The sequence below is a fragment of the Crotalus tigris genome, unplaced genomic scaffold, assembly GCF_016545835.1.
Source record: "Crotalus tigris isolate CLP2741 ecotype Arizona unplaced genomic scaffold, ASM1654583v1 scf7180000020776.491700, whole genome shotgun sequence".
Classification (NCBI taxonomy): Eukaryota; Metazoa; Chordata; class Lepidosauria; order Squamata; family Viperidae; genus Crotalus; species Crotalus tigris.
In genome coordinates, this window is record NW_024098174.1 from 375257 (window position 1) to 396207 (window position 20951).

At 38.5% G+C, this 20951-nt stretch overlaps 1 protein-coding gene across 4 annotated transcripts in view; it reads right to left on the reverse strand.

Moving 5' to 3' along the window:
• Nucleotides 1-20951, reverse strand: part of MPP3 (membrane palmitoylated protein 3) — a 128603-nt gene that overhangs the window by 12168 nt on the left and 95484 nt on the right. For all 4 annotated transcript variants that reach the window (XM_039368420.1, XM_039368419.1, XM_039368422.1 and 1 more), the window contains one exon: nucleotides 19152-19232. In XM_039368420.1, the coding sequence (XP_039224354.1) occupies nucleotides 19152-19232 (81 nt within the window). The remainder of the gene's footprint in view (nucleotides 1-19151; nucleotides 19233-20951) is intronic.

Below are 20951 nucleotides of genomic sequence, written 5' to 3' on the forward strand. Positions count from 1 at the left end.
AAATTGTTAAATAAAATAACTTGGAACATGCAAATTGTTAAGTCCTCGAGTTAATGGCGAAAGAAGAGCACACATTCCGTAGCCAACAGTTCTTTATTCTTCTTCTGCTCACTCCAGCAACAACTCAGGCTCGCAGGCCTCTCACTAATATAAGGATTCCCGGGCAAAAAGGTTACAATGAGAAAATGGAGCGCTTTCGCGCCTTGCGCATGCGCACAAGCTGGCGCCGCTTAGTGTGGTCCCGGGCAGCTTGCAACAGCCTGGGACCATAGCAACGTCCCGAGTCTGCTTTTGCAGGCTCAGGACACAACACCCCTTCCCCCCAGATAAAGCTTACTCTGTACACATATGTGACCTTTCTGAAGGGACGTGGTATCCTAATTCAACATTGAAATGCATGGACTGTGGATGTTACTCCTGGATCACACTTTTGTATGATACCATGCTATCGTTTTGGAATTATGGTGCCTCTCACAATTCCAACTACACCATGCAGTTATAGTATAGCTGCTTTGTTTTTCCCTTGACTTGACAACGTCACAAACTCCTTAAGGTGTTTGGGTGGGTGTTTAACCCGTTGCGACTTCCTCGGACTTTGGGAACACCCTTGGCTTCCCTGTGCAATTACTGGAGTTGAGTTGCCCCCTCTTTGCTGCCCTGGTGGTCCCCATGATCTGAGTTCTGTTGCCTGGCCTGCTTGCTTGTCCACCGGGCTTGGCAGAGCAGGACTTTGCTCCTCCCCGTACCCGGTTGATTTGCCTGAGTGTAGGCTGTCTGAACCCTCTGAGTCCCACCCAGTATTTCGTGGACTTGTGGTATTCTCCAGGTCCACAATGGACCTATCTTGGGAACACAGTCTCTCACTCCCAAGCCCAGTAGAAGGATTGTCCGGGATAGCTGCGGTGCCCCAATACCGTATGGCCCCCTCTCTGTGCCAGAGGTACCAGAGTCAGGATTCGCCTCTGTCTACCCCCTTTCCCATTGACTTCCTTCTGGGAGCAATTGCAGAATTGGGCCAGTTTTCTTGGGTGGATGCCAGTTCTCTTGTAGACTTTGAATTGTTTGGATACCCCCGGTTATTCTCCCTGTCTGGAGTGCTGTAGTGTGTTTGTGAATAGTGTGGGTACCCCATGTGACTCCCTGGCTGGAGTAAGTAATGGTGTGTGCATTGTTCCTTATCCCCATGAATTCTTGTTGGGCACACTTGCGGAACCTTGGGAGGGGCCTTCCCCTGCCTCTTCATCTGCCCTTGACTGCTGACAGCGACCTTCCCTCTGCACACTATAACCTCTTCCCCCCCCCAGAGAAAAACCAGGAGCGGAAGAGGAAGAGTCCAGTCTCGTACGCAGCTGATCTATGTGCCACCGGAGAACACGGCCGTCGTCCAAGGACACCTCGTAGGACAAAGGTCCAGTGATCTTGCAGACCACAGCTGGAATCCAAAGATAACCAGGCCCGTAGTTCCGGGTCCAAACCGGAGTGTCCACTTGCAAACACCTTGGTGCCCGTGGCTGTGAAACCAGAGGCGCCACTCTATCAGGGTGCAATCTGTCAAGCTTAGTGATTAGTCTGCGACCCAAGCAGAGTTCGGCAGGGCTCTTTCCAGTGGATGTACAAGGTGTGGTGCGGTGTGCAAGAAGAAAGTCTGCCAACCTGTGATGCCAGTCACCGTAAGTCAGTTTCTTGAGGGCATCCTTGGTGATGCGCACCATTCGTTCAGCCATACCATTGGTGGAAGGGTGGAAAGGGGCCGAAGTCACATGACAGATCATGTTGGCCTGAAGGAAAGCCTGGAACTCAGAAGAAGTGAATTGAGGACCGTTATCTGAAACCAGAACATCTGGAAGGCCGTGTGCTGCAAAAATTCCTCTCAACACCTGGATGGTCCTGGCAGTAGTAGTGGAGGAAAAGGAACAACCTCTAGCCACTTTGAATGGCTATCAACAAGGACCAAGAAGAATTGCCCCTGAAAGGGCCCAGTGTAATCTATATGCACTCTGGACCAAGGTGACTGTGTTTCCTCCCACCTATGCACAGGGGCCTGAGGCATTTCCGGCCATGAGTGCTGGCACAAGTGACACCTGTGCACCTGTGCCTCTATAAACTTTCTAGCCCAGGCCACCACAGATGGCTGCGCGCAAGCGCTTTCATCCTGACAATGCCAGGAAGACCCTCATGGAGAGAGACCAAGATTCTCGGTCTCAACGAGGCAGGAATAACTACCCTGCTGCCCCACAACAGGCAACCCTTAAAGGTGGATAACTCATGCTTCTTGAGCCAGAAGCTTTGGAACTCAGTACCTGGACTTCTGTCAGGCCATCCAGACAAAACCCATGAAAGCACATGTGTAAGTGTGAGATCTGTGGCTGTTTCTGCAGCCACATCCTTGGCATTGAGGGGAGATTCAGACAACTCCTGAATGGAGAGAATATTGATGGCAGGAGCAGGATCTGCTTCTACCAGCTTCAGAGGTAGTCTGCTTAGGCCATCAGTGTGGCCCATTTCCTTACCAGGTTTGTGAATTAATGAATAATCACATGCTGACAAAAAAAAAATAGACCACCTCAGCATTCTAGGGAAAATAATATGAGGGGTTTGTTTGTTGGTTGTAAACAATCCCAGCTGAGGCTTATGGTCTGTGTAGACTGTGAAATGTCAGCCATATAAAAAATCATGGAATTTCTTAATTCCCGCTACTATGGCCAATCTTCCCTGTCTATTTGAGCGTAATTACGCTCAGCAGAAGATAGAGTCCTGGAGTAATATGCTACAGGAACCTGAGTTCCATCAGCCCTCAAGTGGCTAAGTACAGCTCCCACCCCATCAAGAGATGCATCACAGGCAATGCAGACGGGTAATTTTTCATTGAAATGTGCAAGCACATCACTGGACATTAGCAAGGCCTTGACCTCATTGAAGCTCTTTTCGTGAACTTTGCCAAACTGCCTGCTTGTCTAAAGGCCTATGTAGTGGTTCTGCTACAGCAGCTTTGTGAGGTAGGAAAGCGTTGTAAAAATTCAAGAGACCTAGGAAAGCCTGCAGTTCACTTTTAGACTTGGGGCTAGGAGCCTGCTGTAAAGCCTTCAATTTAGATTCAGCAGGGTGAATACCTTGGGCATCTATTGCTCCAACACTGGAAGTTTTTAAGAAGAGACTGGACAGCCATTTGTCCGAAATGGTGTAGGGTTTCCTGCCCGAGCAGGGGGTTGGACTAGATGACCTCCAAGGTCCCTTCCAACTTTACTATTATTATTATTATTATTATTATTATTATTATTATTATTATTATTATTATTCTGAATCCCAAGAAATCTGTAGAAGTGACTCCTATCTTACACTTCTCTTTTTTTAGTTTTAGGCCTGCTCTTCGGAAACGAAGCAAAACAGCCCTTAATCTCTCTGCTAAATTCTGAGTAGATTCTCCAGCAATAAGGACATCATCGAAATAGGGGCAAACTCCAGGGATACCCCTAAGTGTACTCTCCATGACACTTTGGAATATGCCAGGGGCTACATTTACCCCAAATTGCAGTCTCTTGACCTTGAATGCACCCCTGTGCGTTACAATGGTCTGTGCTTCAGCAGCTGCTTCATCAACAGGTAACTGTTGATATGCCTGTGCCAGATCGAGCTTTACAAAAATTCGTCCCCTTTGAGGGAGGCCAAAATATGGCTGACTACTGGTACGGGGTACGCGTGCTGTTGCAGTGCCTTGTTTAGCGTGCGTTTGTAGTCCGCACATATGTGTATGTCCCCATTAGTCTTGAGAGGCGTGACTATGGGGGTTTCCCATGGACTTGAATCTACAGGCTCTAAAATGCCTTGCTGGGTGAATTTATCCAGCTCAGCATCAATTTTACCTTTTAGTGCAAAAGGTACTCTCCTAGCTTTAACCCTAATGGATGTGATGGTAGGGTCAAGCCTCAATGAAACTGGAGGCCCCTTGTAGGACTCAAGCTGTGGACTAAACACATCTGCAAACTCCTTGCAGACTTCTGCTAGGCCCAACATTTGCAAATATTGCAGCCCAGTAACCTGGATTCCCAAGGCCTCAAATCAATCGAGTCCTATAAGACTCGTTCACTCACCCCCAACAACCACCACATCCAATGGACCTTCAAAATCCTTGTGCTGCACTGTAAGGGTGGCCTCCCCCTTTACACACACCTTGGAATTTTGAAAATCTGTTAAGATTATGTTGGATTGCCTAAGTTTGGTCTGGAACCCACTGCTGTTGCAAATCTTCCTAAATGTATGAATGGAAATGATTGAAAGAGCTGACCCAGTGTCCAGCTCCATGACCAAAGGGACTCCTTGCAACCTCACCTTAAGTGATAGCTTCTTTTTAAGTGGTTTGTGTGTGCCTGTTCTGTAAATACTTCTGCACAACGCGCAGAAACCCACCCTGTTTTGGCTGGGAAACCTGGTACCTTTCAGACGCAATTCTTCTCGAGGTTGTACCTTCTGGCGACCCAGACAGACGGATGCTATGTGGCCTTGCCTGCCACATGCTCTGCAGATGGCGGAACGGAACCTGCAGTTGGCTCTCTTATGGCGACCTTCACACCCGAAGCATTTGGACGCAGCTGGAGCTTTTTCTTTGCTTTCCTTCTGTTTTCTTTCCGTGGACTGGTAAAGACGATCCACCTCTTCTTCAGGATCTTCCTCCGAGCCTTCTTGGACTCCCTCATGGTGCACAGAGACTGCTTCTGGGTTGTTCCTGATGGGCCGCATGTTCTTGACCGCCCCACCTGCTGCCTCCTCAGCCGTCACCTCTCTCAAAGTATCTTGGAATGAAATATCTTCTTTTGCAAAGAGCCTCTGTTGTAAGTCTCTGTTCCTTAAACCGCATACAAAACGGTCTCTCAGCCTCTCTTCCAAATCTTTAAATTCAAAGGGTTTGGCTACTCTTCTCAAGGCTGCAATGAATTCCTTGGCTGATTCACCTGCCCTCTGGTCCCTCTGTTCAAATGTGTGTCTCCACGCAATGACAGACATCTTGGGCTGGAAATGTTCTTTAAGTCTGTGTACGTTACAGACTCTAGAGGAGCAAGGACCACCAAATTTTTTGCAATTTCAAATGCGTTCTGACCACAGACACACAACAGGGTTGCAGCCTTCAAGCCATCTTCTCTGACTTGATTCACCCTAAAGTAATTTTCTACTCTAGCAACATAGGACTCCCATCTCTCTGGGTGAGCAACATCGAATTCGGACAAACGCCCTATCTCCGCCATTCTTGCTTCTATGTCTGGGAAGGAGTCTATCAGCTGAGCTTACCTCCAGCAACGCTGTAGTAGCAGGCCAGACGCTGAATTTAACGCCGTCTTCTCTTCCTCAAGGACTCCTTGGGTAAGTCTTACAGCTTTTCTTCTTTAAGTTTGCAAGCAATCCCACCTTCGTCGCCAGTGTTAAGTCCTCGAGTTAATGGCGAAAGAAGAGCACGCATTCCATAGCCAACAGTTCTTTATTCTTCTTCTGCTTACTCCAACAACAACTCAGAAGCTCGCAGGCCTCTCTCTAATATAAGGATTCCCGGGCAAAAAGGTTACAATGAGAAAATGGCATGCACGCAGGCTGGTACCGCTTAGTCTGGTCCTGGGCAGCTTGCAACAGCCCGGGACCATAGCAACGTCCCGAGCCTGCTTTTTCAGGCTCAGGACACAATACCAATAATCAGGGAAAATCTTAGCATATCAAATTAGAGAAAAGAATGATAACACAAATAATATCAGCTATAAAGGAAGAGACCAAAATGTTACATACAAGGTAAAAATATATAGAAGAATGGACAGCTTTTTAAGGAACCATTTGCCACAACCAACACTAATAAAGTGGACAATAATTGAGAATGTTATCCTAAAAGAATTTAATGAACATGGATAAATATTAAGTAAATCTATAAATATCCATGAAACAAAAGAGGAAATTAAAGGAAACAACTTAGAAGCCACCAGGTACAGATGAAATGACAACTCAGTATGATTAAAAAATTTTTTATGAACTGCTCGAACTACTGACAAACCCAATGAATGAAATTGAAGAGGCAATGGCAATACTATAAATATGGAAAGAAGAATACATAATTTTGATTTACAATGAAATGAGTAGCCTAGTACAAGCCACAGCAATACAGATAAATTTCTCTGCTGAATGTTGACTATAAAATTTTCATAGTATCAGTTGAAACAACTAAAGAAATGAATTTCCAAAATAATACATATCAACCAAACAGGCTATGTGCTGAAGAGAAACATAAATGAGATTTAATTAATAAACCAGATTTATTAGTTAATATGATATATTATTTTTAACAGGCACCACTAATTTTGCAAGATACAGAAAAAAGTTTTTGATAATTCATAGAGGGTGTTTTTTTATTTGCACTACTGAACAAAATATATTCTGGAGAAGACTTATCCAATTTTGGGTAATTTACCCAAGCTTGGGAAGCACTGGTTTAAAGCATGAGCCATAACGGTGTATCAACAGCAAACATTAAGATCATGGCCAAAAGTGCACTTTCTGCAGTTATTCAGATCAACAAATCTATCCGGCACAGAGTTCATTTTTTTTCTTATTATTTATCATTGCCTTAGAAATATTCACAGAAAAAATTCAGGATAGCAAACAAATATCTGGTCTCAAATTCCCTAGAGAAGAATATAAACCAAATGTTATGCAGCTGATATAGTATTAATCTTTACATAACCGTCAAGTTCAATAAGACATCTAATGAAAATAAACCAAAGCTTTCGCGAATTCTTTGGTTTAAAAAAATCAATGTTCAAAGAACAAAAATGTTTACAATATATTTAACCTAAAAAGATTTCCTGGCTGTCAGGTATTATCTGGCTGTCAGATAATAAATTTAGTGAAATATGTGGGTTTCTTAGCTGACAGACAACAATGAAGAAATATATTGAAAGAATGGAAAAATATAGAAAGAATTTATAAGAGATCTTGAAAAGTGGAAAAAAATTAAAGCTTTCTTCGTTAAGATCAAGTGGAGCTATTAAGATGAACTTGCTTGTTTCAAATGGTGGCAACTCAAATCCCAGGAAATAGTTTATAAGCATGGCAAAAAAATTAATAAATATATATGAATGGAGAAAAAATCTATGGAAAAAATTAAAATTTTACAAGACTCGAAAGACAAAGGGGGTCTTGCTCTGCAACATTTCAAATTATATTACAGAACAAGCTGACTGTCATGGTTACCAAATGGATAAATTCCTGAAATAGCAAGATGTCAAAATTGGAAACACTGACCTAGCTAATAGACTTCATAGGAATTTATGGTATAGAGACATCAAATTAGACAAAATTTAATAAAATGTATTAAATGACAACATTTGATTTAAAAATGGAACTTTATGAGAAAATTTATGAGTCCAGCAATTTCACTGCTAGCAAATTCTTAACTGCTGCTTCATGGTAGAGACAACTCTAGTATGAAAAGTACAATTATATATGTAGAACAGATGAACAGATTGAAGACACAGCATATAGCATGGGTAATATCTACAATTTGTTGAAAAAATAAAAATTTATTTCAGAAAAAAATGATAGAATTTGAAATACTCATGCAGAATTAAGACCATTTATTGGGGCATATTGATTGTAGTAATATGCCAATTAATATGCCCCAATAAACAAACTATTATTTGGATATGACTCAAAGATAAAATTAATCAAAATTGTGACAAAACAGATGAAAAGGAACAATACAACAACGTAAAGAACCATAGAAACAAGGCAACAAATTACAATTTAAAACAAAACAGGAACAAAATGTTTTATAGATGGGCTACAATTTCATCAATAATTGCTAGGGTTGACAAACTGTTTATTTTTTTCAAAGATAATTTTTATTAAATTTTTGAAATTTTACAAAAACAAAACAATCTTCCTCCCAACCTCCCGAACCCTCCCATTCCCTCCCCCGACCTTCCCAGAGCTGAATATAGGCTTAATTAAAATTTCACCAAAAAGTCTTAAAAAAAATATAAACCATAAATGAATCTAACATTAGTTAGAAATCTAAATACATTAATTAAAAAAATTATAAAATAATTAACAATAATATATATATAAAAAAACATGAATACAAAAAATAAATGTTTAGAAAGGAAAAAAATAAAATAAAATAAAGGAAAAAAGAAGAACAAAAAAAGAAGAAGAAAAACAACAAAATATTCCATTTTAAATATAAATTGTTAAAAAACTAAATAATATTTTTATATCCAACTTATATTGTATAAAATCTATCCATTTTTTCCATACCGCAACATACTTCTCTTGCGATTGATCCTTCAAGAAAGCCGAAATCTTTGCCATTTCCGCCAAATAAGAAACTTTAAGAAACCACTCTTGCAAAGTAGGCAAAGATTCCTTCTTCCAACATTGCCCTACTAACAACCTTGCGGCTGTAATTAAATTTAACATCAATGTAATCTCCTTAGTATCACAATCAATAACGATACCTAACAAAAACAATTGTGGGGTAAATTTTACCCTCCTTCTAAAAATTCTTTGAATATTCCACCATATCTTAATCCAAAAGGCTTTTATATTTTTACACGACCACCAGATATGATAATAAGTAGCATCCAAACATCCACATCTCCAACATTTAGGCTGTAAGTCAGGATACATACGAGACATTTTTTGTGGATCAAGGTGCCATCTGTAAAACATTTTATAAAAATTCTCCCTTAAATTCTGGGCTTGTGTAAATTTAACATTTCTCACCCAAATAGTTTCCCAAGTATCTAATAAAACTGGTTCACCAAAATTTTGTGCCCATTTAATCATACATTCTTTAACTAATTCTGCTTCTGAATCCAATTCTACTAACACCCCATAAATTCTCTTAATGTGAGTTCGTCTTTGATCTTTTACTTGTTTAAAAAAATTCTCATCTTCTCTAAGCAAACCCACATTACAATCTACCTTCCATCTATCCACAATTTGTCTGTACTGAAACCATGAATATATAATATTTTCTTGTGCTAAATCTTCCAAAGATTTTAACTGCCAATTTTTACCATCCCATCTAAGTAATTGTGCATAAGAAACACTATCCATCTCTCCTCTATCCCCTCTATCGCATGCCATGGTATAGCCCATAATGGAATTTTAGAATCAGTTCTATAATATTTCCTCCAGACCCGAAGTAAAGAAATCCTTATAATATGAGATTTAAAAACCCTGTCAACCTTTTTATTAAAAATTAAATAGGCATGCCATCCAAAAAGTAAATCCCAACCCTCCAAGAGGAGTATTTCTACATTTGTTAAGTTAATCCAATCACTAATTAATGTTAAAACCACAGCATCATAATACAATTTCAAGTTCGGTACCTTGAGTCCACCTCTCTCACGAGTATCTTGTATAATTTTAAGTTTTACTCTTGGTTTTTTCCCTGCCCAGATAAATTTGTTGATACCTTTCTGACATTCATTTAAATTAACCTCATTCTTTAAAATAGGTATCATTTGAAATAAAAAAGAAACTTTGGCAGAACATTCATTTTAATCACCGCAATTCTTCCCAGAAGAGATAATTGCAACTTCTCCCAATTTTTCAAATCTCTTTGTATCTTGACCCACAGCTTTTCATAATTATTTTTATACAGTTTTGCATTAGAGACAGATAAAGTAACCCCCAAATATTTTACCTTATCAACAACCTCAAAATCTGTCAGATTAACCAAAGTCTGCTTATCAAGATTGGTCATATTTTTGGGTAATATTTTAGTCTTATTATTGTTAATTTTAAAACCCGAAACCCGTCCATATTGATGTGTCAATTGTAATAACTCTACTACAGAATAAATAGGTTGTGATAAGGTAACCACCAAGTCATCTGCAAAGGCTCTTAATTTATATTCTTTTTTATTGACTTCTATTCCTTTTATTTGCTGTGATTCTCGAATTTTAATCAGCAATATTTCCAAAGTTAAAATAAACAGCAGTGGTGACAATGGACATCCCTGTCTAGTCCCTTTTTCTATTGTAAAAACCTCTGACAAACCCCCATTAACTATAAGTTGTGCCATTTGTTTTTGATAAATAACACCAAAAGCTTGTAGAATTTTTCCTCCAAAATTCATTTTCTCAATTAATCTTAACATAAATTGCCAATTCAATTGATCAAAAGCTTTTTCAGCATCTAAAAATATCAATCCTGCAGAAACTTGATTATTTTTATCTAAATATTCTAATAAATTAATGATTTGTCTGACATTATTCTTCATATACCTTCCAGTTATAAAACCTGTTTGGTCTGTGTGTATGATATGATGCAAAACCCTCATGAGCCTATTGGCTAAAATTTTCGCAAAAATCTTATAATCTACATTTAAAAGAGATATAGGTTTATAATTCTTTGGTAAAGTAAGGTCTTGATCTTCTTTTGGAATTAAAGATATAAAGGCTTTACCCCATGACAGGGGAATCTCTGAGCCCTGTAATATATTATTAAAAAGTTCTCTTAAAGGTTGAACCATCTCTTGTATCAAAGTTTTATAATAAATAGATGTCAGGCCATCTGTACCCGGTGCTTTACCTAATTTTAATTCTTTGATCACCATCTCAATTTCCTCATTAGTAATCAAACCATTAATTTCTTGTTTCTGATCTTCTGTTAATTTAGGGAAGTTGGCTTGATTTAAATAATTATCTATATCTAAAACCTGTACTTTAGTACTCTTATATAATTTTTGGTAATAATCTAAAAAAGATTTCTTAATCAACTCCTTCTGATATACCAATTTACCATTATAATTTATTTTATCTATAATTCTCTGTCTCTGTTTCTTTCTCAATTGATATGCCAACCATCTCCCTGGTTTGTTAGCATTACAAAATGTATTTTGTTTCATATACAATAAATTAGTTGCAGTTTGATCAGCCATCAACATATTAAATTGTGATTTAAGCAATTTTATAGATTCTTTAACTTTCTCATCTGTAGGATTTAAAATCAAAGTTTTTTCTTTTAATTTAATCTCATTTTCCAATTCCTTACGTTTCTGAATCTGCTTCTGTCTGTGAGCATTATTCATTTATATCAAAATCCCTCGCATGAAGGCTTTACCTGCATCCCATCCCATAGACATTGAAGTTCCCTTATGCATATTTAAAACAAAATAATCCTTTAAATGCTCCTTTAATTTTTGGACATTCTTTTCTTGTCTAAATAAGTTTTCATTCATCCTCCACGATCTCCTCTCCTCTTTTTCATCAACCAACTCCATCCAAACTGGACTATGATCCGTCAGTGTCCTAGGAAAAATTTTAACATTCTTTACCCTAAAATATAAGTCAGTTGTGATCAAGAAAAAGTCAATTCTTGAAAAAGATTGGTGTCTATCTGAAAAGAAGGTGAAGTCTCTCTCCTCCTGATTGCGTTCACGCCAATAATCTCTCAGCTCCCAGTCCTCTTTCAATTCAAAAAAGGCTTTAGGTAATTTAGCTTGTTTGAAAGAAGTAGAAGATCCTTTTTTGTCTCTTTGAGTATCTAACACACCATTCCAGTCTCCCATTAATATAACAGATCTATAATCCAACAAAGTTAATTTCTGGTGTAGCAGTCTATAAAATTGTTCCTGTTGATGATTTGGTGCGTACAATCCCACTATAAGTACTTTCTTACCATATAAAGCAACTTCAATCATAACATATCTCCCTTGAAGATCAGATTCTACCAAACAGGCTGATAAGTTTTGCTTAACATAAATAACTACTCCCCCTTTTTTCCCAGGAGCAGAAGATACAAAATGAGATCCCAAGCGAGCATTAACTAAGTATTTTTGGTCTTTAGGTGTAATATGTGTTTCCTGCAAACAAATAATATCATTATTGTGTTGCTTTAAGTAATGAAAGATTTTCTTTCTCTTTTGGGGGGAATTAAGGCCATTAGCATTCCAGGTCAGGAGCTTTACCATCTCCCTTAACCAGAAGCCTGGAGAAGACTGCTTGAAGATTTGCCATTGAAGAATATGCTGCAGAACTCTTGGGTCTTGCTCCTCCCACTGGCAGTGAAGCAATTTCTTGAAGAGATTCTTTAACTTCTTTCTTCTGTTGTTCCTTTTCCTTACGTCTATGTGCTGCACGAGTCATTCTTTGCTCTTTGATCTCTGTTTGTCGCGACCATTCCGCCTGTAACTTTCCAGCGACCATCACACCTAATCCTTCAGACTGCTGTTCCACCTCTTTATCATCCAAACCTTTCTGCATCATAAATAATGGTGAGCCTGCTCCCAGGACCGAACTATAAAACTCCTTTGCTTTAGTGACTGTGTTAAGTCTATAACGACAATACCCATCGGAATCTCCCATCTGAATGGCATCATTCTTTTTTTAAGCTCATTAGCTAAAAAAGCAAAGTCTTTTCTCTTTCTTAAAATTTTAGATGGGATCTCCTTTAAAATAATGACATCTTGAGCAGCAATCTGAAACCTCTTATTATAGAAAGCTTGTATGATTTCATTACGCAGAGATCTCTTTGCAAAATAAATCACCACATCTCTTGGTAAATTTTTTTGTTTTGCGACCCAGGAGTTGACTCTGTAAATTTTTTCAACTTCTCTAAATATCTCTTCTTTCTCTCTATTCAAAATAACAGCAAAGTCATTTACCACAATCTCTGTCAGGTCCTGCTGCATGTCCTCTTTCAGCCCCCTGATTCTTAAAGCATGTTCCATTTCCCTATACTGAGACATAACAATATCATCTTGTGAAATTTCCATCTTTTTTTCCATGCCTTCAAACTTATCTTCCAGAATGTCAACCTTGTCTTCAACCTCTTCCACTCTAGAATCTAGCTTCTCAACCACAGAAGCAAGTCCTGTTAATGCCATAACTATGTCTTGCCTCAAAATAGTATTGTTCTGCTCCAAAAGCTCCTTCATTTCCCCTCTGATTTGAATTTTATTCTGCTCTAAGAGCTCCTTCATTTCCCCTCTGATTTGAGATACAGCATTTCCCATTATATCTTTCATATCTTGTACCGTTATTGTTGGCAAAGGAGGAAAGGGTGGTGGTGTAGCTTTAGGTTGTTGTGCCGGTAAAATCGCAGGAGAAGAAGCCACCTTAGGAACTGTAGAAGCTGCTTGCCTCTTTGAAGCCATTTTAAAAAAAACAAAAGATCTTGTTTCTTCTTTTTTCCTTCTTAAAAAAAAGAAAAGCAATAAAAAATATCCTCAAAAAAAAAAAAAAAAAAAACAAAGGAGAGTTTAAAAAATCTCAAATCCACCTTTTAAAAAAGGAAAAAAGTTTTTAAAAAAACTATGTAGTCCATAACGTTCTGTTTAACTCACTTTTTTCCGGAAAAAAAAAACTTTCAAATCGCCATTTTACTTTCACTCTCCACACCAAAAAAAAAAAGAAAAAAAAAAAGATCAACCTAAGCTAAAAATCAAATAAAAACCAATAAATTCAATCCTTTACCCAGCTCTGTTCGCTTTAAAAGTAACTCACCAAGTTTCTTTATGCACGGAGGTGATAGCAGCGTTTTGCTTTGTTACCAAAGGATCAAAGACAGCTGGGAGGCGGAGGCAACCCGAACTCCGAGGGAGCTCTCTTTTCACCCCCCAAGAGAAAAATTCCTGGGGGGGGGTTAAGACGTTCTACCTCTATTCGGGTGATTCTCTTCTCCCCCCCTTCACCCGGGAGGGAGATTTCGAGCCGCAGGACAGCTGATATCTGCTGCTCTCCGCGGTTCTCACGCTCTCCCAGGAGGACGGCTACAGAGTAGCCGCCATCATCGACGCTATCCACCGGAAGCCGACAAACTGTTTATTAATACATGTTGTAAATGCCACAATTCATTTTGTCATATGGGATGGACAAAAAACTTCAGAAATATCAGAAACAAATGAACAGCAACATCTGAAGAATTTTAGAAACCAAATTTGAGTTGAAACCATGTTTTAAATTAAGCATAATTCCAGGACGTATCAGCAAATAATAATAATAATTATTATTATTATTATTATTATTATTATTTATTAAGATATGTGTTGACAGCCACAATAAACACTGAAAAAGATGCACAATGATCAACAATATCAGACTAGAAACTTAAACTTGGAGAATGTGCATTAATAGCAAATTAACAGCATAATAAAAGTTTGATCAAATTCAAACATGAATGGCTTCCATTTATTTTATGTTATACTGCACTAAATTTAAACATTTACAGTGTGGTTTTTAAGGAAGAAAGGGATTGATTAAAGAACGAAGTTTGAAATATATGAAAATGTTAAGTGTTTATGAGTATTACATATCAAGATACAATGAAGTGCAACCACTTACTCAATAAAATTTTTGCATTTTTTTTTATAGGTGATTTATTTTTAAATAATTAACTGTGTAAACATGAAGATATTAACATCCAACTCATGTTTAAAGAAACCCTTAAAATTATTTTTCTTCATCCACAGCTTTTTTCATGTCACCATTTCACTATGCATGCTCTTTCATACTTTCCACTAGCCTAACTTCACACACTTCTATGGCACTCTTTAAGGTAACTTTCTTTTTCACTCTATTCCAAGCAACTTCCATATCCACTTTTTATTCATAGTGTTGTGAGATTGATTTATCTTACAATACTTTTTCTTCCTGCAGTTGTTCTTGTTTAGATAGAATTTTTAATCCATGACTTGGTGAATAGTCATAACTTGGTGAATAGTCATAACTGTCTGTCCTATGACTGACCTGCATTTTTCAATTAATACTGGAAGAAAGACTGCTTAGACAGGCTAGGTCCTCTTATTTACTCTTGCGAGCTGTGAGATAACAAAGTTCTAGTTCTTAAACCATTATTTCTCTCTTTTGTTGTAGCAAACATTCAGTCCCAGCTAGATACTTAATCCTAGTCTTCCTTTGCTGATGCCTAAACTGAGCAATTCCCGGGGTAGAGGGAAAAAGAGAGATCTCAGAACTACAGAGCTTGCCCAGCAAAAGCAGCCATTTTGTGAGTTGAATTCTGAGACCATCCTTGTGACTGGGGCTCACCATGACACATGGAGTAAAGTCTTCTGGTACTGTAAGTAATTAATTGGGACAATTTAAATAAATATGATGCCATTTGTTTCAGCCCTAGTATCTCTTTACATCTTTCAATTTCAGTGTCCATTCTACAAATTCCACATTAGCAGGCAATACACGAATTTCAGAAAACATTACTTGATTCAGATATAATGCTAGGACACAATAGGTAGGTTCACAAATCAGGCTAAGGAAAAAACAAGCAATATTGGGTGAACACAAAACATATTAAATAACTGGAAGTGACCAATTAAGATTAGAATTATGGCATGTGGGGAAGCTTTGTAAAAATAAAAAGACCTTCCCAAATGCTGTAATTCCAAAACACAAAAAAACCTACTGGCAATTTCCCTGCCAAAGAAAATAGAACCTTTAAAACAAGTCTTATAGTGCGGACTTCCTATGGACATCTTTGGTTACTGTGAAAATTAAAACAAGGAAAACCTAGTTTAGGACAACCTTCAGTCTGATCCAACAGAGCTGCTCTTGTTTTATATTAGATATTGTATATACAGGAATCTAACTATTAGAAGCATATAGCTAGAACTCCAATAAACCAAATATGTGACAGCTGAAACACCATTCCATGCTATGTTTATAAAGCTCTTAGGAATATGCTACAAATCCTATCAAGCAAACCAAAGAGAATCCCTTGGACAAACAATCCCCACCCACCACTCACTCCTGTTCCATCCAATTGCTCTACGTGCAAAAACACACATCTGACACAAATGGTCCCACGGAAATAGAAAGCAACGTCTACATTTATGATGATCCCACTGGAGAAAAGGCCCATCTGTGCTGCTCTCACGGCATGAGAAATGGACAGAAAAACTGAACAGAGCAATTGGGTTATGCGACATATGGTCACACACAGCAATTATTTAAGATACACTAGGATAATTATTTCTATCACATGTTCCAGATGGACAGGCTGCCAATTCAACCATCATCCACATACAGCAGATCTTTGCAAGAGTTTAGCACTGATAATAAATGCAGCAAGTTGTGTGTGAATAATAATAGAAACTTCAAACAATTAGTGCTCATGTTCTGCAAGTTTTCTGCTTGTTTTTAAAAAATGTTTGCTGATTTGTGATGCCCTTGGGAAGATATAATTTAAGAATTAACTAAGGTAGAATAATTTAGGATGGCTGCATTTTGCCATCCTACTGGAGTCACTAGTGCCTGAGAAGCCAAGGAGACAGACAGACAGACAGATATTTGCCAAGTAAACAAACTCTCCCAATCAAAAACTAACCTTCAGGTTAATTTACACACTAGCCAAAGGAGAGGGAGTGATTTTTAAGATGCAAAAAGATGAAAAGATTCATAGAAGCATTTCAATTCTTAAATTCACTCCAATAGTCCCTTAACACTCTCCTTGGGTTAAAAAAAATGTGTACACACACAGTGTGGGGTTGCTCTGAAGGCAGAAAAAAAAGGACAGGGGAGGGTTTGCCTGGCTCCACTCACTCCAATGTGGCCCAATAGAGGCAGCCTGTAAAAGGAGGAGGGCTTAGCAGACAAAAGAAAACCGCAATTTTCTTTTGAAACATTGATTCCATATTATACCTTTTTCGTTATGTAGTTAGTTTTTAAGTCAGGGGGTCTCCCATACAATTTCATAACTTCCCTTATTTCAACCAGCATGTTTACCTTATGAATAGGTGGTTTATATGCTGACTGTTTATCAAGTGACCTGTTTTTTTTGCTATATTTTATCCTGGTGTATTATAAGCCTCAATTCATGGATCATCACCTAGTAATAGGGAGGGGGCTTCCACATCCTAGTGGCTCTGGGGTATATTTTTGAAACTGCACACTCTCAGAACACTGACCCAGAAATGGCCAGATCAGAGAGAAAGGATGAGACTAATCATGATTCAGTGGAAAAGGAAAAGGCAACTGAAAAAAACAAACAAATACAATCAGGACAACATTTGCATGACCACTGTAAGTGAATTCTTCAATCTGGAAAGTATTCAGTAAACTACTGAGTAAGGGCAGAGAACATATATGAATAATGTTGGCGTTTACGATATGACTGTATCCACAGACAAAAACAAAAAGTGCACACACACATATGCATTCCCCACATTCACGTGTGAAATATCAGAACCAAGCTTGGAACATTTGATATTATCAGAGAGAAATGTCACAGTGGAGTACAGCAGTGACTTTCTCAGACTGAAGTAAATAAAATGGATCGGAATTCATCTTTATACAACAGGCTCACCAAATCTTCTTCTGTGGACAGGAAATTCACAGAATAAATGGAGAAATTATCATTTTTAGCAAGAGTTCAAAAGTGCTTAGATAGATTCCCCCCAAAATGGCAGAATGATCTCGATCCAAGTTCAAGGTGAGATTTCCTATGTTACAATGATCCAAGTTTATGCCTGAAGCACAGATCTAGAGGAAGTTGATATTGAAAAGTTCCTACAGCACCCTGTTGGCCCACTTCACAAATTAAAACATGTCACAGTCATAATAGGCAATGTGTATATTAGAACATTAAAATAAAAAACCATTTAGAATCATGGAAACAAATGGATTTGGTATGTGAAACAGAGCAGATGATTGATTAATAGAATTCTCCCAAGATCATCTATTTGCAGCAAATACCTTCTTCTAATAAGCTGAAAGATTCAATTGCTGGACAGACAGTATCAAAAACACATTGACTATATACTTTGCAAAATAAAATATCATCTTAGCCAACAAAAACAAGACCTGACTGAGTTATAAATCAGGAACGTCTTATGAATTCCAATTTAGAAAGCAACAAAATAATCAGACCAACAAGATACAATCTCAGCAATATTTCATAAGGTAAGCAGTGCAGATAAATAAGAGATTTAATATTATTAGACTGAATAAGCAGAATGTTTGGAGATCCCTCTGGACCAAGATCTGTGATATCACTGAAGCTGAAATAAAAATATTCCAAGTTGTAAACAGCAAAAGAAAGAGAAATGGCTGTCTGATCTGTTGAAAATAAATGAGAAAAATGCAAGGCAAAAGAAATCAGCAATAGAAGAACATTTATCCAAATAAAAAGCAACTGTTTTCTCAGCCATAACATATGACTATGAAAGCTAGATATTAAGAAAGTGTGAACGAATTAAAATTAATGTGTTTTCCCCATGATACTGGGGGAAACTGTTGAGTACAATGAACAGCAAGAAGAAGTAATCATTCAATCTTGGATAATAAAAGTTAATGTTTAACTACTATGGGCATATTATGGAAGCATGAATATTTGGAGAAGACTCTGATGGTTGGAAACATAGCTGGAATGGAAAAGTTGTCAGCAGAACATAAAATGGCCAGATGCTTTTACAATAAAACAAGCATAAGCTTACAAAAACCCAAACAGTTATTCATTCACAGACAATTCTGGCAAATTGATGTCCATTAGGATGTGAAAAGATGGTAATGACTGAACTACTGAACAACAGCATCCTCTAAGTCAGGGATGTCAAACTCAATTTCATTGAGGGCCCGCATCAGCACTGCGGTTGCCCTCAGGGTGAGTGTGGCCAGGGTGGGTGCAGCCTACTGGGTGGGCGTGGATGGAGTAGGTGTGGCCTACTGGGTGGGTGTGGCCAGCTCTACATCGTTCGCGTCAAGGGTGCCTGTAGGGGTTTGGGCAGGAGTGGGACAGATCTGAGGGTCTCTGGCAGAAGGGGATGGGATAAGGGCAAGTGCCAAGGCATGGTCCACTGGAGAAGCCTCTCAGGTCATATGGGGGGGGGGCTTATGGAGCTAAGACTGAATGCGTTTCAACATAAATGGCCATCACAAAATTGTACATTGGCTCCCGGCTGGCCTGGGCCAGGGCCAAGGCAGAGGGGGGCGTTCCCTCACTGTTTCCAGGATGGCTTCATGGGCCACATGAAACCACTTCGCGGGCCGCATCCGGCCCCCTGGCCTTATGTTTGACATATCTGCTCTAAGTCATTTAGAGAAAATTGCCATTGGGCAATTTGATATTGGTATTAATAAAATGACATAAATAGAGAAATAAACAACTTTGCATTTCATGAGGACTAGATACAACTTGGGGGGGGGAAAGTTTCTTACGTGGCACAGCAACTCCATATTCCTGTGGATTTTCTGCCACTACTTTCTGCTTGAGTTCATTTAACCGAGATCCCAAAGAACCTGAGAGATCAGAAGAAGAAATGGGTGAATAGACAAAATACAAGGCATATGCAGAATAAGCCAACCACAAAAAGATATAGGCCAACATCTGATCAGCAGCTTTATCTATCTTGGTTCTGCCCTTAGAAGTGAATCAAATAAGATATTATGTGCGCTGTTAGCAATAGTCTTAAAAGTCTTTCTAATAACAAACTGCCATATCCAATAAGCTCAGGGCCTCTGGTATGATTCCTCTCCAGATCAGAGTGCAAAACTTCTATTTACCCTACTGGGCATTTCTAGTTTTCCAATGCACACAGCAGTGGAATGAAAGGTTAGCAGTCCTAAATCTATCATCTCCTCCTGTCCAATGACCCTCATTTAGATCCCCCCCCACAGCCCAAATCCATTTCAAATTTACTTTTTAAATAGCCATATAACTCAATGCTACTAGTTTGAAGGGCACTAAATGAAGCTTTTGCTCAAGCTTCATACCTTATTAGCTTTATTTTCCATCTTTCATTTTTCAAGCAACTGGCCTTCCTTCTCAATTTAAGTCAGAAGGGAAAGGCATCCAGCAGAGATTGTTTGGAAGCTGTGTACCAAAGGAGGCCAAGCTGGCAAGCCCAGCCTAACCTGCTGCTTTCCCATTCCAAGATAAGGAAATGGGTAGCATCCTACATCCTGCTCAGTGGAAAAATGCATAGTGGGAAAATGCTAAATTGCAGAAAGGAAGAAGGGTAAAATTCCTCATGCATGTTTATTTTACATATAAACCAGTTCTTCTCAACCCTGGAAAATTTAAGATGTGGCTGGTGGGAAATTCTGTCTTAAAGTTACCAAGATTCAGAAACACTGATATAAACAATTTTGAAGTATTTATTTTTGTTACATGTTTATCTTTTTTTTCCTTCAAGGAGGTGATAGTACTTTGCTCCATCCAACAACCAATTTTTAAAGTTTACAATTTCCAAGTTAGGAAGCAGAATCCCTGTTTGCAAAATGAACAGGAGGAACAGACTGATATCCCCATATCCTGATTTGAACTTCTCAGAGGTATCAGATGGGCCTTTGAGGAAATAGAATGCTGATTCTCATCCAGTATGAGTTTTATATTCTTAAAATCTGAAACCCTCAATGGAATACTATATACAATCTGCATATTCTACTCAATGTACCTTCAAAGAAGTATGCTTATCAGGCTAAGCCCAAGAATGACATAGGCAGAATCTTGACAGATTAAACTCTTACTACTCTCACCTAACAGATATTCCCAGGGAGATTCCAGGGAGCTGCTATGCTTACTCCCTTCCTGTCACCTATCCAGCTCAGGGCTATGCTGCCTTTTGTCTCCTCTTTCCCCTTTCTGGAACATGCTTTCTCCTTGATGGGAACTGCTGCTCCACTGAATTCCATCACACCAGCTCCCCTTCTGAAGGCACTATCTTTCACAATGTTATTCAAATCAAAGTTGCTCAGAACTAATTACAAGAGGCGTGATCCTCTGAATTATCAATTTTATATATAGTAGAATAAATGACTACTTAAATGGAAACTATTTGGATTGTGATGAAGATGGATCCAAAATCCAGTTTTCTTCCGACATGATCCTTGATACAAACTGCTAATCTCTACAGCATCCCATATCTTCAAAGATGAGGACTTCAGGGTGCATCTTTGAGTTCATCCAGTTTGAAAGTGTTGATTATTTATGTCAGTGTTTTTTGATCTTGGCAACTT